Genomic DNA, 26,568 nt, shown 5'->3' with positions numbered 1-26,568 from the left:
GCCCTTCATTATTGACTTGTATGTCTAGCAAAATTATCTTCCCAGAAAAAAAGGTGAAATAAAGTCCTTTATCAGATGAGGGGACACTTCTACAACGTAAATTCATAAGGATGTACTTCAGAAAGAAGAAAATCAAACCTGTTAATACGTAGAAAGTTGGAGGAGTGAGGAACAAGTCAAATAGTGACTGCGTCAGTAAATCAAAAAAGTATCTACATAAAATAATTATTATTACAGGAGGTAGGATGGATGAGAAAACAAACAACCAACAAAATTCAATCTAGAAGTCGGTCAGTGTTGACTGCCTCCTTTGACTGCCATTTTGCAGACTAAAATTGACATTTCTCAGACCCAACTGCATTTGGGTTTCTGGACACATATTATGCTCTGGAAATTAAATAAGTTTATGGATTTGGAAGGCTGCAGTGAGAAAGGTGTCATTTTTATGCCTTTTCAGCTGTTTCTATTGGCAAGCAAACTCATGGTTACATGCTGTGTCTTCTGCCATCACTTTTCAGAGATCTTTTCCTGCCTTCTGGGGAGGACTACTCCAGGACTGGGGCCTCAGTGGCCTCTGGACTCTAGCATCTCATCAGTGATGGCATGTGATGAAGTTAGCAGCTTCCCATAAATGGCATGTGATGGCAGTGATGAAGTTAGCAGCTTCCCATAAATCCACTTGGGACGGCTGATGAGACATTCTAAAAGACTGCAACAAGAATCTACCAACAATGGAAGGGGTCCCGCCATTATGCAAGCAACTCATTTCTGGCGTTAAATGCATTCCGGTTTGAAATGCCTTAAAAGTTGAATGAACAGAAAATAAGGAAGCAGAAACAAATCCAACCATACGAAAATGTAGAGAAGCTTACATTTGCCAATTTATAACACAAAGCTGGCCAGATTGGATAAAGTACAAAATTCAGCCTTGTGTTCTGCACAAGATCATACAGAGGCTTAAAGTAAAAGGAAAATTAAGAGTATGCTTATCGTGATGAGCACGGAGAAAGGTACAGAATTGCTGAATGTACACCTGTAAGGGATATAATACTATATGTTCACCATACTTGAGTTTAATAAAAAAAGGAAAAAGGAAAAAAAAAGAAAGAAAAATTGAAAGGAAATACACGAAAAGGGACAGGCCATGCAAATACTAACTAAAGGAAAAGTGAATCAGCTATATTAATAATAGACAAAGTAGATTTAAGCACAGAGATACTTAATGTTAAAAAGACCACTTCAGTATGAAAAAAAATGTTCATCAAGTTATAAAAATTCCAATCTTACATGCACCTCATAAAGACACTCAAGGCATAGAAGATGAAATTTCACAGAATTTCCGGTAGAAAACAAAAGAAAATCCACCATTATGAGAGGAGATTTCAATCCTCTTTCAGTTGGTGGTGAATTAATAAAGGGACTGAGCGTCTGAGCAATCCACTAATTGGGTAGGTCAAATCCTTAATTTTGGTAAGTAAACATTAAGAAAATATAAGTAAAAAACAAACATTGAGAATTAATTAATTAGAACATAAGTAAACATTATCTTACTTAATTTCTATGTTACTTTGCCTTACCCAGTATTCCATAAAGTAGATATAAATGCCAGCTCCCAACCCTGCCACATATGCTTGAGCAACTCCCCTACCTGAAATCTCGGTTCTAGATCTTACCTATGGTGAGCCAGAGGCTCCAGATTTGAATCACTAACCTGCCTGATGGAAATTATTTGTTTCTTCATTTATTTCAACGAAGCCCACTGGAAAAGAAAGGATGAGAAAACAAACCTGTGACTTTGCCCAAGGTGAGTGACCGTCTGGCCCTGAATTCGACTTCTGGGGAAAAGTTGTAACTGAGTCGCAGGTGCTGATCTACCTGCAGGAAAACAGAAGACAAGCGTGCATCAGCAGAGGTCTGCACAGAAAGGGCAGAACACTTTCCCATCTGAAAAAGTTTGGAAACACACACTGAGCAGACCCCTCTTTGGGATTTTTGTCTCTGGAGAGATGAGAAACGTCTCGCTAATTCTCCCACAATGCACGTAAAATACCTTTTTCTTCCCTCTTGGTTAAATAAAGGCCTTCACACAAGTCTTCTTCCTGGGAAATTCTGTACAGCTTTTGACAGGTATTTATCTTCCCACTGAAATTTTCTCACCAAGTTCTTTGTTGCAAACAAGGAAACAAATGAAGCCTTCTTGGGAACATGCTGTGCACGCCTGCCATTACACAGAAAGCCCACACTCATTCCCCAATTCCCCCTTTCTCATTTGGTCTTTAGGGCCACCACTGCTCCCTTTGCTACAATAATTCTGACTTGGTCTCACTCAGGTGTGGACTGCAGGATTTTGCCCAGCAAATCTTTCAGGGTGACAGAAAGTTAGACCATGGGGAGGAGAGACTCACTGAATGGTCGCTACCAACAGGAAGACCTCATAACCCCGCTTCATAGGGGTGAACAAAAGCCACCACTGGGATTTCCAGGACTTTTTTTGCACCATAATCCTTTAGGGGACTCTCCTTTTCTAACCCAGTCCCATCTCCTTCCCTGCCCCTCATTCTGAGGCAGTGTTACCCATCCATTCTTACATTCTCAGCCTTTCTGGTCTAGTTTTCCCAGGATCTATGCTGCACATTCACATGATGCTGTGCCTACAAAGGATCCTCTTTATCTTACAGTTTCATGTGGAAGGAAAAGGAGACTAAGACCCCTTCAAGCTGTGTGCCCAGCCCCGCTCTTCCCTTGGGGAGCAGCTGACCCAGGGGTGGTACTCGATTCTCCCAGATTCCATGGCCACGACTGTCCCTCCGCAAATGAACCCTCCTGCAGGAACCTCTAGGTCCTGTGGTGGTTTCCACTGTGAGAGAAGTCACCGGCTGTGACTGTGGCTCATAGTTACATGCTTTATTACTATTTCATTTGTGAAATTAGACTGGAATCATATTTGCTATTTATTGAACTCTTGGTATGTATGAGACATCATATTGAAGCAGCTTTCAAAATACATGCCTCCCTAGAATACCGTGAGATAGGCATTATTACCCCTGTTATACAGACTGAGGAGATGATGTCCTAGAGATCCATAACTTGGGCAGGGCCAGGCAGTGTCACAAAGCAGTGTCCCACTGTCATGTGGCCCACCTGTCACTCTCTATGGGGTTTGCTTTCCTTGTCCATCCCTCTCTAGGTAGGGATTGTAGACAATCACTGTCTGTTTAATTTCTGGCTTTCTACAAAACTCATTCAACAAATGTTTGAGTATCTACTATATGCCAAACACTGTTCTAAGTGCTCCCAGAGGCTACCTCCTCCAGGAAGTTTTCCTTGATGCCTTTGCTGGATCGGTTGACACTCTTTTCTGTCCTCATGGTGTCTTTTTTTTTCTGCCTCTAACTTTGCATTTAAAGTGCTGCATTATATTGGGGCGCCTGGGTGGCTCAGTCGGTTAAGCATCCGACTTCGGCTCAGGTCATGATTTCACGGCTGGTGAGTTCGAGCCCCACAATGGGCTCTGTGCTGACAGCGCAGAGCCTGGAGCCTGCTTCAGATGCTGTGTCTCCCTGTCTCTCTGCCCCACCCCTGCTTGCACTCTGTCTATCTCTGTCTGTCAAAAATGAATAAACATTAAAAAAAAATAAGTGCTGCATTATAATGATCTGCTTCTCTCTCCCTCCCTGTCTCCCTAAACTGTTGCCTCTTTGAGAATTCATACATCTTACTGATATATGTTTTCTGTAGGACCTACTAGAGAAACTGGCAAAGTATCTCCTAACACAGGTTTGCTGAGTGAATGAATAAACATCCTGTATTGATCCCTTTTCTATCTTGAAGTAATGAGGACAGAGTCGGTCACAGCACCAGGATGTCTCTCACTGCCTGGCAGCTCCTTCACCTTTAGGTACGACATAGGGTTTTAGTCCCCACGGTCCCCATCCGTAGTCTGATTAATACCCATGGATTCAGATTCAGTCCTTGCCTCTAGGAATGTTTTCTTCCTGCCCCACTTCACAGCTCTCCCCTGCCTCTTCCACTGGCTAAAACTGCCCCCTCCAGCAGGTGCAGGGGGCCTCCCCTCATGTGCTCTTGTCCCGGTTGAAGAGGAGGTTAAAGTGGGTGGAATTTCCAGCTGAGTGGAGAAGGGTGAAAAGATTCGTAGCACTGAAGGTGGAGCTGAGATTGCCCTTGCTTCTGCCCCTCACCTCCTCCCCGGGCTCCCCAGGGTCAGCTTCCCATGAAAGTTGTCCCTAAACCTTGACAGGCCCATGCCCACATGTCACACATGGGAGAGCTCACTGGTCAAGTACGTGAGTCCTCCCTATCCTGCTGTTCTGTTTTGGGGAACTGACCTGGTGGTTAGCACTTAAACCAGATGACTAATGAAGGAGAGGCGGTGAATGACAATCAAAGGGGTTTTTCGGAAAAGATGAGTATTTGTAAAGGTTCAGAGAGGAAGGAAGATGGCTCACAGGATACCTGGGGCTCCTGGTGGACTATGGAGAGCTGGGGACGGGCTCCAGCCCTGACATGGGATGTGGGCACCTGAGCAGTAGTACTGGTTCAGCTGCTGGTTCACCAATTGGAAAAACAGCCAACTCACAGGACAGAAGCACACACGTAAAAAAGAGGGGTGCCCCACAGATACTTACTTTAGGGCTTCAGCAGTTATAATATGGGTTATTGCAATCATTGAGGGATTCAGTGGGAAATGCATTATTTCATCAGGCTTCCTTTTGTGCATTTTACGGTTTAGCATTGTGTTTGTGTTTCATTATAATTGGTGAGGTCGTAAGGGGTGAAGCATTGTAGTCCTTTAAAACAGCGGGATGTCTAAAGTTTGTCATCTGGACTACAGAGCCTTGTTGATCTCAGAATTGAGGATACCCAGTGGTCTTGTCAAGTTTTAAGTGAGATGGAAAAAGATGAAAATGGAGCCAACCTTTTCTGAGTACGTCCTACATGCCAGGCTTCATGCTTGGTCTTTCAGCTATGTTCTTTCATCTAATCTTTATGAAAACTGAGCTCGGTTGCATTTGAACCCCACCCCCGCCTGTTTTTATTTTTCTTTTTTAATACAGCAGTAGACTGAAGCTCAGAAAGGTGAGTTATAGTCTAAGATCACATAATGCACGTGGTGGAACAGGAATTCACACTCAAGTTTGTCTCCCTGTAGCGACACCTTGACCTTGAGATTTTCATCTCTCTGAGGAAGGAACTAACTACTGGGTTTCAAAAGCGCCTGGCACCTCCTTCTTTACAGCTTGTTGAGCTGGCATTTTGGTAAGCTGGCTTAATCTGTTTAATGTCATGGATGCATTTTAAATAGGAACACTGAAGTTCACCTCCACTGCCAGGACGTGCTGGTGGGCACCTATACCTTAAAAAAACACTAGCCAAATTATAATTCTCAAATCATCACCAGGAGCACTTGCTCCTCATTTCAGGCCCAGCCCCCATGACCTCCTTCTTGGCATCACAAAGAAAGAGAAGAGGAGGAATAGCCACTCATGGCCTGGGAGGGCATGGAAGAATCTGTTTTTAGGTACAGGATGCCTCTGCTTGGTGGAGTATGGTGATGCCCGTCTGCCCTCTCTCTCAAACAGGTTCTGAGTAAGGCCTACACCCTGCTCCACACAGCCTAAGGGCAGGACTGGTGATGAGTAGGAGCCTACCTTTTTCTGTTTTCACTGAAGAGTTCCACACAAGGAGGAAGAAGAGATCTAGATAGGGCAAGAGGGGTGGGGGTGACTGAGAGGCAGGTGTGTTGTGTTCCTGCGTCAAGCAACTGAGTCCAAGTTCAAAAAAAGTCTAGCTCTAGTTTTTTCTGCTTCCTCAGTGTCTTGGGAACCATATGTTATCAACCGATACATGCTTATTGTTGATTGTTAAACTGATTGGTAGAGATCCTCTTGATGGAGAAGAGAAGGAAATACCTTCTATTGTCCTCCCACTGACCTATCTGCGTCTTTCATTTGTGGAAAGAAATATAGGAAATATAAAAAAGAAAGTAAAAAGGAATCATATATACACATGCCCACCAGAATGTGCCCGTATGTTCCATCAGGACCCCAGTCAAGATATTCACACAAGAAATCTTTATTCCCATCCATTTGATCCTCCAATCTTGCTCCAGCCTGAACTTTCTCCAAAGATGTGTCCCCCTATTTCAAGAATAAATTCTAAAGGTAAACTCATTAAATTATAATCACTCAAGGATTGTTTTCATACCATATATTTGACAATTATTTCTGAACTTCTACTCAATCAAGCAAACTAATAGTCAACCTTGACTTCTCCCATAGCCCACACCCAAAAGGGCACACAATGCTACTGATGTTATTTTTCACATCTTTATCTCTGTGGTTCTGCCCACTGCACTAATTGAGGCTCTCATAATCCCTTTCTGGCTGGTCTCTATCTCATAATCAAATGCATATTTCCATGCAGTGACCACAGTGAACCCCCTGAAAATGAAAATCTAACCATGCTATATTCCATGACTAAAATCCTATGGGAAACCTTCTTCACAGGGTCAATTTGATCTCCCCCACGTAGTACATTAAACCCTATGGAATTCATTCATTTCATTTATAAATATTTATTGAGCACCTGCTTGACAAAGTGGGAGTTCTATGGTAATGAAAACAGAGAAAAATCCCTGTCCTCTAGGGGAGAGAGAGAGGACAAAAAATTAGATAAATAAATTATACTGAATGTTAGATAGTGTTCAAGCACTGCAGGGTAGAAGTCAAGGGGCTAGGTTGTCCATATTAAATAAGGTGATCAAAAATGGCGTCATTAAGAATAGCTTAAAAAATTTTTTTAATGTTTATTTATTTTTGACAGAGAGAGAGACAGAGCATGAGCAGGGGAGGGGCAGAGAGAGAGGGAGACACAGAATCCGAAGCAGGCTCCATCCAAGCTCTGAGCTGTCAGCACAGAGTCCGACGCGGGGCTTGAACTCACGAATTGCAAGATCATGACCTGAGCCGAAGTCAGGTGTTCAACTGACTGAGCCACCCAGGCGCCTAAGACTAAAGTTTTAATACAAACTCTCTGGCCGCTGTGTTGAGAAAAGCTTGCAGGGGAACAAAAAGTGAAGCAAGGGCCTATCTGTCAATTAAGATGCAACTGTAAACTCTAATAATCCAAGGAAGAGATGAGAGTGGCTGGGGCAGGGTAGAAGCTGTTGATCAACATGATGTTGCATGTGAGAGAAGAGATATCTGAGATGACACCATAATATTTAGACTGGGAAACTGCAAGCATGGAGCTACCATGGACTGAGATGTGGAAGATTATGGGGGTGGTGAGTGTTTGGGGTAAGATTCTCAGAAACTTAGTGTGAAATATGTAATGTTCAAGATGCACAATAGACACTCAAATAGATAGCCAAGCAGGCAGTGCTAGATCTGGAATTCAGGGAAAGGTTTAGAGCTAGATACACCTTTGGAATTAATTCATCAGCATCCCAGTGCATTTGAAGTTGTCAGTCTGAATGAAATTAGACATGAAATGAGCGTAGACAGAAAAGAAGAGGAGTATGAAAATGAGTCCTGTGATGTTCCAGTTTGAATGATGATGGGAGGGCAAACAAAGAGAAAAGAAGGAGCAACCAGCAGATGCAGTAGAAACAGCAGGTGAAAGCCGTGTCCTATAAGCCAAATAAGAATGCGTGTCAAGATCAGAGGCAATTGCCGTGTCAAATGCCAACGAGAAGCCAAGTCAGGAAAAGATCGCTGGATTCTGTACGGCCATTGGTGTCTTGAGAAGTATAATTTGACTCCAGCACAGGGAAAAATCCTTCTGTGATGTAGGTTTAAGAAAAAGGAAGGGAAACTCAGAAGACCAAGGAGGTAGACATTTCCAAGGACATGGGCAATAGACTGAAAGAGGAAACGGAGCAGTATATGAAGTCAGAGAAGACAGAGAAGACAGAGGTCTCCCTCGACCTCGAGAGCGTTTTTTCTTATCATGTTGTATGCAAATTATTATTTTATTTATTACTGTAATTATGTTCTTAATGCAAGCAATCTTTGCATGTTTATGTTTTGGGGAGCCATCCAACAGAACGGGGGAATGTTGACAAGGGCGGGGAAGATATGAAGGCTGGAGTGATGTTCTTGAGTGGGATCTGACACCTGGCCCACAGGTGGTCGGTCTGGCATGAGCTAGAATCACTGCTTGCTCATATTCACCCACATGAGGGAGATAGAGTGCCTGGTCACCTATGCAGGAGGTGGGTAAATAGGGTGGAGAGAGTGTACGGGGGTATTCTCTTCTGGATGCTACATTTCTCACAAGAAAGAAGAAAAGAAAGTCATCTTGCACAAGGGAAGATGGGGTTGTAACTGTTGGGGTATAAGGAGAAAGAAGGAGGTTTTAAAATTGTCATCTAGGAGATCAAGAGAATGATGGACTAAAACAATAAAGGGGGATTGCTGGGCAGATGGAAAGGCTCACCTGAGGACACGATTCTGAACAGGATGACCTGGACTCTGCATGTTCTCTGTTGTGATGTGCCCTCCCCTTCCTGCTGCCCTTTATAATGAGACCCCAGGAATTCCAGAGTGCCTGCCACATGCTGTGCTCTTCTGGATGTCTCTGCCGATGCTCATGTGGACCCACCACCTGACCACCTCCTTCTCTCTTCTCCTCTTAGCCAATTCCTCCTCGCCTTCTAAACTAACTAGAGTTAGGAGTAACTTTCTCTAAGAAACAGGTACTTACACCCAGAAGAGATCAGTGTTCTCTTCCATGCTCCCAAAGCACCTGTACACACTTCTATCCCAGCCCTTGTCAGTCTCTTGTGATTCCTCTTCAGCTGTGCATCTTCCTCTTATACTCAAGTTCAGGGTTATCAAACCTGATTAGGCTTCAGAATCACCTGCTACCTCCCCTGCAAAAACATTTCTGATTAAGTAGATCTGATGTAATGCCCAAGAATTTGCATTTGTAGCAAGAACTCAGGTGATGTGGATGCTGGTAGGAGGTGGGGAGCTCACCGTAGTTCACTTTTGTCTAGTTTGTCCAAGGCTGAGCCAAGTGTGGTTGATATCTATCCCCAGGACTTGGCTTCACACTTAGCTCAGGGTAAAAGCACAGAATATTTTATTGAACAGCCAAAACATATTTGGCTGAATGAGAAGAGAAGTAAGGTACCTGAATGGTAAGCTCTCTTCCCTCCCGGTTAATCTTCAAGTGGTGCAACCTTCGGTTGGCAAAATTCTCTGCATCCATATTGAAAACATGGGTCTCTTCCTTGCTTAGCTGATAGCGAACCTGTAAGCTTCCTTGAAAAAAAATTAGAAATTATAATTAAAAATAGGACCCATAAAATGAAAAAGTATGATCAGATTGTCTTTTAGTTGATCATTACTGTTTTCTAGGGACCTATGTCTCAATCTTTTCATTATTCAAATTTTTAAAAGGCATTACATATGCTATTACTATAACATCTGGGTCCACATGGAAAATCCAGAGTATAGGTGCAAAATTTGTGTGCATTCGTGTGTGTGTGTGTGTGTGCGTGTGTGTGTGTACAGAAACCACAATGCCAGGTTGGAAAATAAAACAGTCACAAGTCTATTCCATAATTGGGCTGTGAAAACTTTAATAGCAGGGATTCCTTTTCTATTCTCTCTTCAACTCCTACTACTTCCTATAATTCGTTTTCTTCATAATTGCCTTCATGAAATTTCAGAATACATGATATGAAATCAGACTGTGAAACAATCTAAGCCAGAATAGAAGAAAAAGTTTGGCCTATGAAAGCATTACCCAACAGAGTCCACCAATATCACAAAGTCTACAAGCTAATGCTGGATTTCCTGGTTTGCTCTCTCCTTTTAGCTCTGATCATCGGATATTTCCAAATGTTACTGCTCAACTATTACTGTTTACTTTTTTATCCCTTAAACATGAATAATAGCTCTCTAACAGTAGCATATTGGGTGCTGAGAGGAGTTGAGCAGGAGTAGTAGTGCAGTGTAGACACAGGGCCACAGCCAGGCTCTGGTAGGGAAGTGCCCACCTTGTGCACCTGCGGGCTGTTGGGTGGCATGTCCTTCCAGACTCCTGGTGTTTTCATCTTGAATTCAACCCCATAAACTAAATCAGCATGTGACAGATAATTCTGTGTCAGGTATGATGGTGAATACCACATTCCTTGAGGGCATTTGGACTCTTGCCATCCCACTGTCTGGGTAATACATACGCATGTACAGATTCTGCATACATATTCTGGATGCATTTGTCCATTTTAAACATAGCTTCTATTTTATACATCTTTTCCAACACCTGCCTTACAACCATCCACCTTAGATGTCAATAATCTCATAGTGACTCTGTCTATCAAAGTATTCTGAAGCTTCCCCAACATTCCAGTTTATATCTAAAATACCTCAACAAGTTCTTCCAGAGCCATGCAAATATTGATCTCATCCTCTTAAGAGTTTTGATGGAATCAATGCCTTCTTCTGCTCCTATAGGCCCTGTGTTCATCTCTATTCTAACAGGTACTGAGTTGTGTTATCTATCTCTCACCTGTCTCTCTTACAAATCTATAAACCCCTTGATGATCTGCACATATCTTACTTTCCCAGTGCCTGGCATATGGTAAATACTCAGTAAATTTTGAAAGAAGGAAAGAAGGGAGGAAGAAAGGAAGGAAGCAAGGAAGGAAGGAACGAACGAACGAATGAACAAACGAAGGAACGAAGGGAGGGAGGTAGGAAGGTCAAAAAATTCAGTGGGATCTTGAAGCTTTTTACATCTAAAGGAATAACTTCCCTGAAATAGTACAAATTTAGGTTGTACTTATTCTCAGTAAGTCCAGAGACCAATGCATTTTTCTTAGAAATTGTTTTGCCCTGGTATTTCTTGACTTGGAGTTGGGAGAACATCTGGAGAATAGAAGAGTTGCATGCCTAAGGAATTAGATAATTCCTGAAGGCCCCCTCTAGAATGTAGTAATGTCTGCACTAGTTTATCCTTCTGCATCGGAGTCTCTGATGTTTTAGGGAATTCATTCAGGTTTGAATTCCCACCATCTGTCTTGAACCTTCTGTCTCTTGTTAGTATTTAGGGTTCTATTTCTTTCCCAAGCATCTGGATTTGCTTTATATGCCTAGTCCAGTCGTTTTCAAATTGGTTTCAAATTAGAACACTGCATTCAAATGATAGTGAAGGCTATTATAGAAAACAAAAAAAATACGGAGCTTCTTGAGCTGAAGTAGGAATGGGAAGCTGTCTCTAGGCTGCTGCTGCCACTGTCCTCTCCCACTCCACCCACCTTCAACCCACAACCTCATGTTGGCCAGCAGAACTCTTTGGTTTTCCAGGAGTGTAGTGGAAAACCTCTACAAAGTGACAACTTGGCGTACCAGGGTTTGGTCACATCTATTCTGGACAGCTTTGTATCAGTCCTCTGCATCCCATAAGACACAGCCCATAGAACACTCTTTCTCTGCAGTCCTGACCATTGGGATCCCACACTTCAAATACCCATAGACCCATAGGTTTGATAAGCTTACTGTTGGATTTGTATAGACATTAAGTTGACCAATGCCAGATGCTCTGTACATATCTATGTGGATGTAATTGGCTGAGGAGAGAGAAGCCATGTGCTCCTTGGGAGATGTTGGACATATTTTCTTTCTTTCCTTTTTATTTTTTATTTGAGACAGAGAGAGAGAGAGAGAAAGAGAGAGAGAGAGAGAGAGAGAGGGGCAGAGGGAGAGAGAAAATCTTAAGCAGGCTCCATGCTCAGTGTGGAGTTCAATGCAGGGTTCAATGCCACCATCCTGGGACCACGACCTGGGCTGAAATCAAGAGTTGGATGCTCAAAGAGCTGAGCTACCCAGGTGCCCCCTCTTTCTTTTTTATTGAGCGACATACATTTTATTCTCTCTCGACAATAGTTCTGGAGGCTAGAAGTTAAAAATATTTTTTCAAAGGCTCGAGGCTAGGATACTCCCATGCCTCTTCTTAGTTTCTGTGAATCCTGGCAATCCTTGGCCTGTAGATGCGTCACTCTGATGTCCTTTATCTTCACATGACCTTCTCCCTGTGTCTCTCTGTTGGGCCTATTTTCAAAGCTGCTCTAATACTCAATAAAGGATACCATATACCATTTAGCAAGACATTTTATTATTCATATCCTGCTTGACAATTTCCTTCTCATAAAAATAGAAAAAATATGAAGTAGAAATTCAAACCTGTAAAATCCAAAAAAAATTTCTAGTTGAATGCCTTGAGCCAAGCCTTTGGGTTATGATGCTTGCATCTCAGTTATTCAAAAACATCATTTCTTTTTCTTTTATTTTACTGGTTCCCACTTTCCCATTCTTCCTTCTCTGTCTTCCACACAGCCATGAGTGGAAATAGTACATATTTTGCTATGTGACTCTAGAACTAAAAAAAAAAAAAAAAAATTCCAAGCCAAATAAACTAAGGGTTGTCAGAGGGAGGTGGGTGGGGGGTGGGCTAAATAGATGATGAGTATTAAGGAGGGCACTTGTTATGATGAGCACTGTGTGTTATATGGAAGTGATGAATAATTAAAAAAAAATCCAAGCCTCCTTAATTCTATATGATGTATTTCAACTTCTTGGCCTGACATACAAAGCCTTTTATTTTTACCTTCCAACTTTATCACCTACATATTACCCATATCTGAATCATACCTGAACACTCAGCATCTCCCCAAATAATGCTCCTTCTTACCTTTGTGTGTTTTTCTTTTCCTGTAGTTGGAATCATACCCCTGACTCCTTATCTGCCTAGTAAGCTCCTCCTAATTCATCAAAACCCATCTCAGGTGACCCAGGTCTCTACTCACTCCTAAGACTGATAAAATATTTTACTATATTGCCACTGTGCTCACTTTTAATAAAACAAACGAACAAACAAGCAAACTCAATCTATCATGATTATTTTGCCTTTCTCCTTGAATTTATTAAGGTCCTGTAGGAGAGATAGTTGCTTGTTCATCCCTGTGTCTACAAAGTATAAAGCAGGGTTTGCCGTCTTAAGTCTCCAGAAAGCATTTGTTGAACAAAGTATCCACTCTGGAGAATTTTATTACCACTCTAACAAAATTATAAACTAATAATTTTTCAATGCCTACTGTGTGTCAGAATTTAAATAAACAACAGTTACAATGCTACAGTTCTATCCTTAAGAAGGTTTTGATCCAGTTTAAAGCAAAAACAAGATCATGCTTGCTTGCTCTTAAGCACCTCTATGTTTTAGACATTTAACCCGGTAGTAACGATACTGATATTTTTAAATCAAATCCCCAGATTAGGAAATAGATTTTCAGGGAGGTAAACAGCTACATAAATTAATAATAATAATAATAATAATAATAATAATAATAATGAGAAGGAGAAGAAGATTCAAATTCAGGAGTATAGAACTTTAAAGTATATGTTCCTTCCACTATACCACCCTGACTCCAAAGGCATGTGATCAGGTAGATGGATGAGTGGATGGACAGAAAGTGGATGGTGGCACAAAGGGAAAAGTGAATGATATGGCAGACAATACAGAATGCGTATTTTGTGAATTCAAAACGATGAACGGTTAAAAGAGTTGAGGTAATAAGAAAGCTTTTCAGAGAAAGAGGCTTGTTGATGGAACGTAGAAATTAGCTAGGGAAAAAAAATAAGGTGATATGCTCAGGCAGTTGTAGAAATTAAGCAGAGCACTGTGGCTAAATTTTACCATGCTTGGAACAGTAAAGCTGTAGACCAGCATCGCTGATGAAAATCTTAGCAGATCTGCACCCAACCAAGCTTTCTCATTCTGAAAGATGCAAAAACTAATATCCTGTACCTTGAGTGGGAACTTGGAACAGAGCAGTAAAGAGACAGTCCAGGCAAAGAACCTGGACTTGTTCTTCTAAAAAGGGATCCCATAAAGGGCTTTAGACACATATGTGACTGGGCTGATGTACAAAAAGTGGTATCTTCAACATCAAAAGAGAAACCCATGAAGGCACTGGACCCCTGCAGTGGAGTCCATTCTTATATTTCTGTCCACAGAGCATTGTTAGTTTCTTGCTTTATCATTTCACTTTGCAAGCAGGAGCTCTTTTACATGTTGAATCTTTTCCATTCCCTATCAATCCCTATCAATCCCGAATTATGTGGCTTCCTCTGCACCCTTTAGTCTCTACTAACCAGACCATTCTCACCAATTAGCTTCTTTTCCGTTTTCACTGCCCCACTCAGTGGCACCACCCACCCACTGGGGGCTCACTTCAAAGCTTTAGGAGTCATCTTTGTTTTGTTGGGTTCCTTCACCGGCACCCCTGCGTACATGATGCACACCCTAGTTATCAGCAGCCATCTGGTCTCTACAAAGTAAACTGTGCATCTCCATACCTGTTTCCAGCTCAGCTAAAACACCCTCCTTCAATCCATCACCAACTGTCACCCGCGCATCCTACTTTCTGAATACAACCTTCTCCCTTTCTGGCTCCCTTTTTCTAATGCCTGGATTCCCATAATCCCTAGAAAGACTAATTTCACCAACTACTTCTTGTTCCTCAACCTCTTCATGTCCTCTCTTCTCTCCTTACCCAGCTGAAACTACATGGCCCATCACTGTAAATCATCCTCTCCTATAGGGTCTTACTTACCTTGGTCACTCTTTACTGAATGGACATATTTGCTTGGCAGAACTTTAACTACTAAAATGCAACCGACTTTTTCTCTACTCCTGCCTGGTTTAGCTGGCAGAAGACAATACAAACAATGCAGACCGCTGGTAGGCCACTTCAGATTCAACCCCACCAACTTCAAGTGGGTCTTTCTTGTGTCCTCTCTGTCTCGGTGCATTTACTAAGTTGGTGCATCTGCAGCTCAGACAGCTCTTTAATGTCTTCTCTTCTGTCCTCTGGCCTCCACCTCTGCCTTCTTCCCTACTCTAAGGGGATATCCCTGCTCTGCCAAGAAAACCAAAGTAATCAGAAAATAAGTACCACAACCTCCTGCCATCATATACACTAACCCGTCAATTTCTGAACCCGTATGTTTTACCTTCTTCTCTTTAACTTAGAAGAACTATCTATGATCTCACCTAGTATCATTTTATGCATTCCTTCTCATCCTTCTCATGTACTTGAACACATCACTCAGGCAACCCCTCCTTCCTTTACAGTTTTTCTTTAATTCTCTGTACTACTTCATTCGTATTAGAATTTTTCCTGAAAGAAAGAAAGAAAGAAAGAAAGAAAGAAAGAAAGAAAGAGGGAGGGAGGGAGGAAGGGAGGCTGAGGAAGGGAGGAAAAGGAAGGAAGGAAGGAAGGAAGGAAGGAAGGAAGGGGGAGATAGGAAGGAAGAGAGGGAGAGAGGGAGGGAGGGAGGAAGGAAGGAAGGAAGGAAGGAAGGAAGGGGGAGGGAGATAGGAAGGAAGGGAGGGAGAGAGGGAGAGAGGGAGGGAGGGAGGAAAGAAGGAAGGAAGGAAGGAAGGAAGGAAGGAAGGAAGGAAGGAAATAAAAGAAATATCTTCAACTTTCTTAATTTTAGCCATTGCCATATTTCTCTGTTCTCTTCTGGTCTACAAAAAAATCTCCTGAGGCTTTATCTATATTTCCTATCTTCAGCTCCTCTCTCTCATTTACTCTTAAACTCCCTCTAGTCAGATTTCAGCCCTGTATCTTCACCAAAGCTTCTATTTCTAAGGTCATCAATGATTTTCATGTTAAATCCAATTTTCCACTCAAAATCCCCATTTTAACTCCCATTAATATTGTCTACAGTCACTTTCTTCTCTGTAAAACTCTTAGATTCCAAAACATTCCCTATCCTAGTTTCCTTCCTTCTTTACTGGCCATCTTCCCTTTCACTGATTCCTCTATTTCTCCTTGCCCTCTTAATGTTGAAGTCCCAGGACTCAGTCTATGAACTTTCTCTACCAATGCTCACTGCTTTGACAATCTCATCCAGTGTTATGGTTCCAATATTATCTTTTTGGTTTCCTAGAATTGTTGTTACACATAGTTCTGGAGGCTAAAATTTAAAATCAAAGCATCAGCATTTCTGTACTTCCTCTAAAGGCTCTAGGGGTAAGTAACTCTTTGCTGTCTCTTCCTAGTTTCTGTTGGGGCCTGACAACTTTTGGCATCCCTTGGTTTGCAGCTGCATAATTTTAATCTCTGCCTCTACTGTCATGTCACATGTCCTTCTTTTCTCTATGTGTCATCATGCATCTCTGAGTATCCATATCCCTCCTTCTTATAAGTACACTGGTCATTGGATATAGGATGCACTCTAACCCAGCAAGACTTGATCTTAACTAATTATATGTGCTACAACCCTAATTCTATATAAGATCATATTCTGGGGTGAATTTGGGGGACATTATGAGCCCAGTATACTGTCTAAATGTAGAACAATTCTAAATTTCTATCTCCAAATTGGTCTTCTACCCTTACCTGCAGTCTCCTCTCTACAATTGCCTTCTCAACATCTGTACTTGGATGCTTAATAACCTAAAACTTTAATATGCCCAAGCCTGAATTCATGATACTCTTTACTAAATATGTTTCCACCTCAAGTATCGGCAAGCCTATACTCCTATGTGCTCGGCCAAAAAATCTGGGAACCACTCCTGATATCTCTCCTTGTCTCATTTCCAGTAGGGTGTGACATAGTTTTACACACCCCCTTCAAAATATATCCTGAATCAGTTTCTTTACTTGCCACCGATTCCATTATTACTACTCTCATCCAAACAGCCAACATTTCTCACCCAGATTGTTTCTTTTTTTGAAATATGAAATTTATTGTCAAATTGGTTTCCATACAACATCCAGTGCTCATCCCAACAGGTGCCTACCTCAATGCCCATCACCCACCCTCCCCTCCCTCCCATCCCCCATCAACCCTCAGTTTATTCTCAGTTTTTAAGAGTCTATTATGGTTTGGCTCTCTCCGTTATCCATTTTATTTCAATAGAGTCATAACTACTCCTCTTCTAGCTTTCCCATATAGACTACTCTTACTAGAGTATTTAGAACAATCCTGTGATAAATAAAGCATATATCAGTGTAAATCAGATCAGTTGCTATAAATCAGTATTAAAAAGAGCAATCACTCCCCTGCTCGAAGCCCTTAAATGCCTCCCCCCCCATCTTACCCACTGTAGAAGGCAATATCTTTGTTGTGGTTATAGGGTCCTAAGGCTTTCATTACCTCTCTTTCCTCATCACCTACTCCATTATCACTTCTCACTGGGGTCCAGTCACAATGCTTCCCTTCCAAGTTCTCAAGCAAGCATATGTCTGTCTTGGACTTCGCTTTCCTTATTCTCTCTGCGTGGAATGTTCTTCTCTGGATATACACATGGCTCCCCTGCCTCCTGCCCCCCCAAATCCTATAATTTTTTGCTTAAATACCACCTGTTTAAAGAATTCTTCTCTGATTGCCATGTTAAAAAATGTGAGACCCTCACCTGACTTACACATATTCCTGACTTCCTGATATTAACCTGCTCTTCTCCACACAGAGCTTATTACCTTGCAGCATTTTGCTTATTGTTACATCTATTACTTATTGCCTATTTCCCTGCACTGGAATGCAAGTTCCATAAAGGCATAGATTTAATAAAATGGAAGGGTCTAGAACAGAAAATCTGAACATGATTCACTATACTAAGGAGACATATTGTTCCAGTCATACAAACCCATTCTGAGTCACTATGTAAAAATATCTCCTATATAGATTTTGGTCAGACATTGTGGAAAGGCCTGGTTTTCCACATAACTAAGTTTTCAGAGTACTTGTCACTATCCTGCTCATTTCTTAAGTCATGCGTTTTTTAATTTGCCTAGTGATTTTCACTGTCCGTTTAATTATAAACTTCATGATAACAGAGTTTTACCTGTATCTTTTCCTGGGGTATTCCCAGGGCTGAGGAAAAAAAAAAATGTCTAGCATATAGTGGGGGCCCGATGAATATTTATTGAATTTTTTTTATAGACTGAATGAGTGAATGGTTTGGTGGTGAGTGAAAAATATTCCTTTTATCTCACCCATCTTACACACATATAATGCAAACAATTATTTCAGAGTTGATCATGATTGTTTCAATAATTATCACCCTTATAGCTACAAATGTTATTGTTATAGGTATAATCAGTACTATTAAACTATCATCAGTTGCCTATTTTGCTCTAGGGTTGTCTAAACTGATTTTTCTCATATTTCATCTTTGTACCTCAAAAATTATGACACGTTCACTATTCGTCTATACAAATTTTACATATAAGGAAAGTGTAGCTTGTCTAATGCGGTTGGTACATTTAGATATTAGTCATTACACACAGATCTTCCCTCTGACCTGTGATCTGAATTTCTCCTCAAGGTACCAGCCATGCTTTGCACTTCTGCCTTGGAGCCCAGCATATAAAAATAACGACCTTGGGATGAAGGCCTATCTGTATGTTAATCCTACTTAGCCAGACTTCTTAGAGAAAACCTAAACACCAATCTGTGGCCAATCTGAAGCCAAACTCAGTTGTCCAGAGTTTGTCCTCAAATCACTGCATGCACAACAGAATGCTAAATTTAATGTCTTTAAATTAAAAAAAAATCCTATATTTTTAAGCTACTTGGAAAAAAGGAGACATTTATACTGAAAGAATTGCAAACCCCGTGAACGATAAAGTGAATTTTCATGGCAAAGTTAAACCTTAAGGCTCTTCTTCCTAGTTCTATCTTGAGCAAGGTGAGGAGAGATTAGCACTGAAAAGAATCAGCTATTCTAAAATATATATATATATATATATATATATATATATATATATATATTCTCTGCTATTTGAGAATTTCTCATGAGTCAGTAACTGCAATGCTCTGAGCATTCCCAGATCCACTCAGCTATGATGGTTTTCTAGGGCTCAATTCATTTCTTATTCAAAAACAACCTTGAAAACCCTCAGAGGAAGTAATAAACAGGTACCAAATCCTCCAGCTTGTTCAGTGATGGGTTCTGGTTTACTTCATTCAGTCCTATTCTCAGCACCTTAAGAAGTAACAATTATCTTCTATTTCAGTGCTTCTGTTTACGTTTGCACAAAATATTCCACAACCTGTCTCACTTTTAACTCAAAAGTCATTTGCATGGCAACAGAGTCCCATTACTGGGAATCAATGCAGACCAGTTACCCCTCTTCCGTGGCACTCTGTCCAGACACTTTGTTTCCCTATGGCCTGCATCACAGGATGTCAGCCTTTTTTTGTTTTTGTTTTTGTTTTTTTGACAAAAGAAAGACACACCGAATGATGAAATGAGGAATTTACTTACTTTTTTTTTATTTTTACTTTTCTATTTTTCAGTTGATACAGATGACTGGAACCAAACAGGTTCCTCTGGCTCAGGCTTGTTCTCCGAATTCACTCTACAGCATGTGTAAAAGGCACAGTCCACAAAACTCCATGGGAAACACTGGCTATGTTTTATGTGCTTAGAGATTTCATTGAGCTACTAAAGATCTATTTTCCTTTGTGCTGAGACCCAATTAGAGTTCACTTACATTTAAAAACTCTCTCCTCTTATTTGTATATGATTTATGGGGTTTGAAGGCAATAGTCATTAGAACTCAACATAGTAATTAGTCTTTACAGAATTCAGGATGAGGCGGCTTTTGTAAATTTTATGTTTACTTTTTATGAGCCAATGCTTTTGGATATAGATGCTTTTGATCATGGCACTAAAAACTTTACAATATTTGGAACCGTTAGTTGTACACGTAGTTTTGAACATTTAAAAAAAATTGATGACAACAGGTAGTGACGATGCAGATTCACAGAAATATGAGGTCACGATTTGTGACTTATCTGGTTGGCTAAAATGCCACTGAGAGCCACTATTTGCCTCCAATGAGGAAGTTATGCTCCTGTGTTTGCATGTCCCATGGTGCCCAGGGCAGAGCTCTGTCAGAGCTGGCCCTCCATCAGCATACAGTGGACAGAACGGTCACACTGTGTTGTTCCAGGAACGGTGTTATGAACACTGGCTTAGACAAGAGACATACAGCCTTTCTCCCAAGACATGCACAGCCTAGCGAGTGACGCAGGACCATAGAAGATGAATATGAAAGAGTGAAGACAAATTCTGGAAATGCATACGTCCAGGTAAAAAACTGGAAAATCAAGGACAGCTTGTCAGTGGTGATAACACCTGAATTGGAATCATAAAGAACACGCAAACCTTGGGAAAAGAAAAAGAGGAAGATGCACATGTCTGTGATCGGACGGAAGGCAGGAATGCACATGGAAAATGAGCAGATTAAAAAAACTGGGGATGTGAACCCTGTGTGCCTACAGAAAACCATTCACTATTTCTTCAACTCATAATTCTGCTTTTTCTAAACGGTATTTATAAAGTCAAAAGCACTGCTCTGGATGACAGCTCTGATATATCTTCTAAGGATGTCAGTCCAGGGACTGGGGGGCCAGTGGTGATTTGACCCAGCAGCACAAATACATCCATATGACAAGGTGCTGAGCCAACCTGTTTTTAATAATCAGGTCAAAAAGTATCTTCACCATCTAATACTGTGTGCACCACTTAGAAAGGGTGAAGAGGGAACATTTAAAAAAAATGTTGAGCATAGAATGATGATTTTTTCCAAAGTTGAAATATGTGAAAGGCGTAGTAGCATGGTCCACATGGCACCCACACGCCTGGGCCTTTGTGTTTTCCTGATGCACCCACCAGCCCCATGCAGCCTGCCAAATGCAGAAACTGAAGCAGTCAGTGCTGGCTTCAGGCACTTCCATAAATGAAAATATAAATGATGGTCAATTAGAGATGATTTCCTAGACCATTTTCTAAAATCATTAACAAACAGCGTAACTAGCTCATGAATAACTTCAGGCACTTTTTACAATGCAAAGTCATCAAGACATAACCACAGGATCCTGTTTAATGGCACAGATATACTCTGATGGCGGTCTTTCCTGACGGGGGGGCGGTGGGGTGGTTTCCTCCAACGGGGGAGTCCCATCTGCTCAGAAGTGAGGGCCCTATCCAGGATGGGGTCCCTCCTGGATCCGACTCTTTCTTATTCCAACATGGGTCTTAGCCGTGGTGGCAGTGACCTGCATCTGAGGGATGTGCGCAAAGAGGATAAAAGTGGAGTTTACGGAGTGCCCATCCTGTGCCTCCCCTTGTGAAAGTTCTTGTTTATTTATGTGTGACGTTGCACTTGATGAGCGAACAGAGGAGCACTTGGGGATGTCCCAGGATGTGGGCTCAAAGAGACTCCTCTGGCTCCTTCCCAAGACCCGTTCCAAGATTCCTGTCCCACCCCTAAGAGGAACCAGCCACTCCCTTGGTTGTGATACAACAACAATTTTGAAGTTACCGTTTTTGTTACAAATGGGGAGTGAAGCTCAGGGAAGTTAAAAATGAAGTCTCAGTGGCAATATGGGGCTTTGAACCCAAGGCCTATACTATGCCCTTTGCACGCCGCCATGGATTTGAGGTAGATAAGAAGCTGGAGGAGGGTCTCCGCCTCCTGAGCTGAGACACAAAGAGAGAAGAAACTACAGTAGCAGCCCAGAATATTTTCTGCTTTCCTTCTCAACCCCTCCTTTCTGAAAATGAGGTCCAATAGAAATGAAATAATAATAAAGAACATCATTCCCCATACCCGCATACCCACAACATACTAACGCACTCAAAACCTCTCACTCATGCACTTGGATACATGCACGCTTACACATAACATGTGTCTTTCCTAACTATTTGCTTTAACCTCTCAAAAAAGATGCACGCATTACATATGAACTGGGGAGAAAAGACAAGAGACTGCACTCTCCTGGGATGATAAACATTATGTAGTATACCTATGGGAGAAAAGAAAAAAAAAAAAGAAGAGGAAACATTAATAATAGTCCTTTGAGAAAAAAAAAAAATCAGAGGCCATGTACTTAATAGTGAATCCTCTACATTTCTGCCTAATCAATGTCTACTGTGTGCCTTTTTTTACTATTTATTTATTTATTTATTTATTTTTTGCGGGGTACTGGGATTGCTCAGCCAAAGGATTCTGCTTTCATGGAGCTCACACCTCCTCGGGAGGATGGAAAGTAAACCTAAATTTATAAACAAAACAAATGTCATGACCTAGAGGAAATGTCCCAACTTCGACAGGAGCATGTTAACAGGTAGAAAGGTGGCCACCTTATTCAAGGATATCCTCCCGACATTCTACAATGCCTGAGCCATGCATGGCCTTCCCACTGATCGCCTTTTCTCTAGTCCTTTCTCCTGTATCAACACCAAATTTACCTTCCTTCACCATGCCTGACAGTGTGACTTCACTGTGAAGAATACTCCCTACCTATCAACATAGTCAAGTCCAAAGACTTGTATTCTCTAACCTTATCTCAATCTGGTAGCCATGTCTACCCAACCCTTCCTGTAGTCCTATACTCTGGCCAAAAGAGGTTTACATCCTTGCAACCTTTCTTGTTTTTCCTCCACTGTTCTTACATATAGTAAGGGCTGCCTAGATACTTGCCAAGTGAAAGGATGAATATGTTTCAGAAGACCTATGCTTACAAAGAAGACTAATGTTACTTTTTTCACTACATCAAACATATTTGTTCACTTATGGAAATATTGAAAAAGAGACAAGTGTGCATTGCTTGGAGGAAAAATAAAGTAACTACATTTGTGTCTCCAAATATTTAGCAAAGATCTCTAGAGTTGCCCAAGCACTTCTTCATGGTTGACAATAGATTCGAGTTCAGAGAAGGGAATGTTAAAGCAGGAAATTCAGTTCCCCATGTAAATCCAGGCTATGCCACATGCTAATAAGGGGCTGTGTACACTGCCTCATGAATCCGGGTTTACACTGCAGGGGGTTGGGGAGTCAGTGAAGTTTCTAACGGAAAGAATATGGTAGGATATACTTGAGAAGAATTCCAGAGAACTCCAGGCCTCAGTGACTTAGGGCAGTGAGGGATGGGAGCCCTGCAAACCATCTAAAGGCCTTTAGGTACCATCAAGGCAAGACTGAATAAGAGAAATGATAATTATGAGAGAGTAACACCAAGATCAGCAGGATTTGGTGAAAGGTTGGGTGTATTCAGGCAAAGAGAAGAGCCATGACTGTAGGGTTCCAGGTCTGGGGTGCTCTGTGCCAGCTGACCCCTCTCACATCACTCACCCCGTTCTCTGTGGCCAACTGGACATCGGTCAGCTCTTCCACACACCGTCCTCCCTCCCAAGAATCTGTTGGAGCCATCTCTTCTACTGGAATCCACCCCACCCAACCAGCCGGCCCCACCCACCCTTGCTACTTGAGGAGAACCCTCTCTCCTTCAGGGAATCCCTCTTTGCAGGCCTCCCCCAGTTTTGGTAGGAGCTCTCATACTACCCTGTATTTTCTCACAGGAAACTTCATGGTTTGTAATTCTATTTCTCGCAGTGTATTCACATCTTCCAACAAAATGCAAGATCCAGGAGGACAGAGGTTCCTGTCTATCTCATTTACTTCTGTGTCTTCAGCATGTATCAAACGCATCTGGCATATGGTAGTTAACATGAATGCATGAAGGAAGGAATTAATTAATAGCTTTAGATAATACAGGCAATATGGAAAGAAAAGAAAGACAAGTTTTAAAATGGAACAAAAGTAGGTTTAACTACTATAATTTATGTGGGATATTAAGGTTATAATATAAAGTTAAAGATGGTAGGGGCTCCTGGGTGGCTCAGTCGGTTAAGCGTCCCACTTTGGCTCAGGTCTGACCTCACCGTTCGTGGGTTCGAGCCCCATGTCAGGCTCTGTGCTGACAGCTCAGAGCCTGGAGCCCGCTTCAGATTCTGTGTCTCCCTCCCTTTCTGACCCTCCCCCATTCACATTCTGTGTGTGTGTCTCTCTCTCTCAAAAATAAATAAACGTTAAAAAAAATAAAGTTAAAGATGGCAAACAAACAGCAAGAGATGTGGGGACTGAATTTTGGAGAAAAGTGGTGGCTGGAAACAGCGACCTGAGAGCCACTGACGGGGGGTTGTGTTGGCTGCAACCCAATTACATTCACAGTCAACCATGTGTAATAAGATATTGCTTTATAGTAAGTTAGGGATATTGCTTCCCAGCTCAAAGACTTGTTAGAATGTATGAGAATAAAAAACACTCTTTCAAAGAAGTTCCATACCCTTTCCAATGACAGAATCATTGTAGAATTCCATGCTGTGGGGGCTCAGTTCAAAGCTTCATCCTGTGTGCCTATTGACATGTCTTCTGAGAGGCAGGACAGAGTAATAGTCACAATTAGCCGGTGTTCCAGAGTTCAGACCCCAGTGCCTCTCTTCATATTACCAGTGAGGCCCCAGGTCAGTTAAATGGACTCCCAGTACCTCACTTCCTGTGTGTACAAACTGGGTATATTGATAGCATGTACTCCATGAAATTCTGGGAATTGAAGCCATATTAAGTACTTTTAGAGTATCTGCAGCATGCCGTTCATAAATGTTCGCTCGTGTCCTAATTATTATTTTGATTATTATGCAATCCCTGAAGCTATTTTGCAAGAATTCCATATGGGATCAAGATAAATAATGCCGCATCATTATCACCATCATCACCATCATCATCATCATCATCTTCTTAGTTGGCTTGGGCTTACTACTCCATCATTTTTGTGGTTGCAAAATGATTCTGCAAAGAGCTGATTTAATGCAGCACCATATTTAAGAGCTCCATTTACGCAATAGGGAATTGGAAAGAAGCAAGAATGGTGGCGAGCACTGAAACAAGCCACCTGGAGAGCTGGTCTCATTACCAATTGATATCAATTGGATGTGTACAATTTGCTGGGTAGGCAGCAGCCTTGAAGAATTCTGAAAGACCTGACCCTCATCTCAAGTTCAAATTTCTGCCAAGTGAATGGGAAATTTCAGAACAGATGATTTCCTAGGAGAAGCAGGTTTATATAGAAAGCAACCAGTGGTTCTCATTTATTTACTGTTTTGCAAACAAAACTGTGCCTAAAATATCACACTTGCTACATACTAATTCCACTGCAGTTGGATTCTGTGTTAAACCAAAACATGGCCCAAATAATTCTTCTGTTGCTTTCCCTGGGTGAGGGACTCAAAATAGAGCAAACTATGAAATAAATAGGTCCATCCTATGTGCACACATTTCATTTGGATAACTCCCTTCAGTAGGACAAGAAACAAGTTCTTTTAGCCAACAGTGAGATTTAGCCATTCAGGTGCTTCAGAGCCAATACTCAACATGGGATTGTCAAATTGTAGCCCATGCTTTGTCCACGCCCCCTCTCCTTATGCTCACCGTTGATTAGCATATGGAATTCTTGCAAAATAGCTTCAGGGATTGCATAATAACCAAAATAATAATTAGGACACGAGCGAACATTTATGAACGGCATGCTGCAGATACTCTAAAAGTACTTAATATGGCTTCAATTCCCAGAATTTCATGGAGTACATGCTATCAATATACCCAGTTTGTACACACAGGAAGTGAGGTACTGGGAGTTCATTTAACTGACCTGGGGCCTCACTGATAACATGAAGAGAGGCACTGGGGTCTGAACTCTGGAACACCGGCTAATTGTGACTATTACTCTGTCCTGCCTCTCAGAAAACATGTCAACAGGTACACAGGATCAAGATTTGGTCTCATATTAGCATAAAGCCACATTGGCTTCCAAAAGCCGCTTAGTGTCCCCTATCTGTCTTGCAAAACATCATTGCAAAGTCATTCCCTCACATATCCTTGTGCCACTTTGGTAAAACTGGGTCTGTTCAGCCACCATTCTCTTACTGGAGAAGAGCGGAAGTGATCGTTCTTGCCCTAGGGAAGGGAGGGCTTCACTCCTGTAAGAATGCTCAGGGAGGCATCAACTTAAGCCCTCAGAGACAGGTTTCTTAGAAGTCAAAGGCATTATTTATTGTTTGCAATTCATATTTGCAAAGTGCTTTGAGCTCCCTGGGGAAAGCTGGAATACAAACACTAGGTACGTGTATAATTAATAACTCTTCAGTAGGGATTATGGCCTCTTTGAGTAAGAGTGTATTTATACACTGACACTCATGGAAGAGAGTTAAACAATTTCAAAACAGCCCAAGGCATACTCCCTCTGGATGCAGGGAGAATTCATCTGCACAGCACTCGAAAGTGTGGATAGAGGCTACCAAGGACACAGTGTATTTCAGTCAGCCCCTACCTCAGGAAGCTACAGCATACCCTCTCACAGGAAATGACCCCACTAGCCTGACTTGAGGACTGGAAGGCAGGAGCAGTGATTGTCATTATGACTAAATGTGCTAAGAATTCTCTCTGAAGAATCATCCTTTGGAAACTCTATTTTTTTTTTTTTCTGTTTCTTCATTCTCCTTTCTACACTTTCTACCCTCCCTATCCTTAAATCTTTCTCGGGCTCACCAGAGAACAAAGTTGAATGTTCCTACCATGGGCTACCCACCTGTGTTCCAACTCCCCTTCCTCTCTCTCATGCTGTCAGTTAGATCAGTGGAAGGAGGGAGGTGTCCCTCTTGTAACTGAGAGAG

The 26,568-nt window shown here is 41.7% G+C and overlaps 1 protein-coding gene across 3 annotated transcripts in view; it reads right to left on the bottom strand.

The window, feature by feature from the left end:
- The window catches only part of CNTNAP5 (contactin associated protein family member 5), an 809,440-nt gene that overhangs the window by 45,713 nt on the left and 737,159 nt on the right, over positions 1-26,568 (bottom strand). For all 3 annotated transcript variants that reach the window (XM_078451401.2, XM_078451402.2, XM_078451400.2), the window contains exons 20-21: positions 9,160-9,290; positions 1,788-1,875 (exon numbers count right to left, since the gene is read on the bottom strand). In XM_078451401.2, the coding sequence (XP_078307527.1) occupies positions 1,788-1,875; positions 9,160-9,290 (219 nt within the window). The remainder of the gene's footprint in view (positions 1-1,787; positions 1,876-9,159; positions 9,291-26,568) is intronic.

This window comes from Panthera onca, chromosome C1 (genome assembly GCF_046562875.1).
Source record: "Panthera onca isolate mPanOnc1 chromosome C1, mPanOnc1 haplotype 2, whole genome shotgun sequence".
In the NCBI taxonomy this organism is placed as follows: domain Eukaryota; kingdom Metazoa; phylum Chordata; class Mammalia; order Carnivora; family Felidae; genus Panthera; species Panthera onca.
Note: the sequence above shows the minus strand (reverse complement) of the source record. Positions and strands in the feature narration are given on the sequence as shown.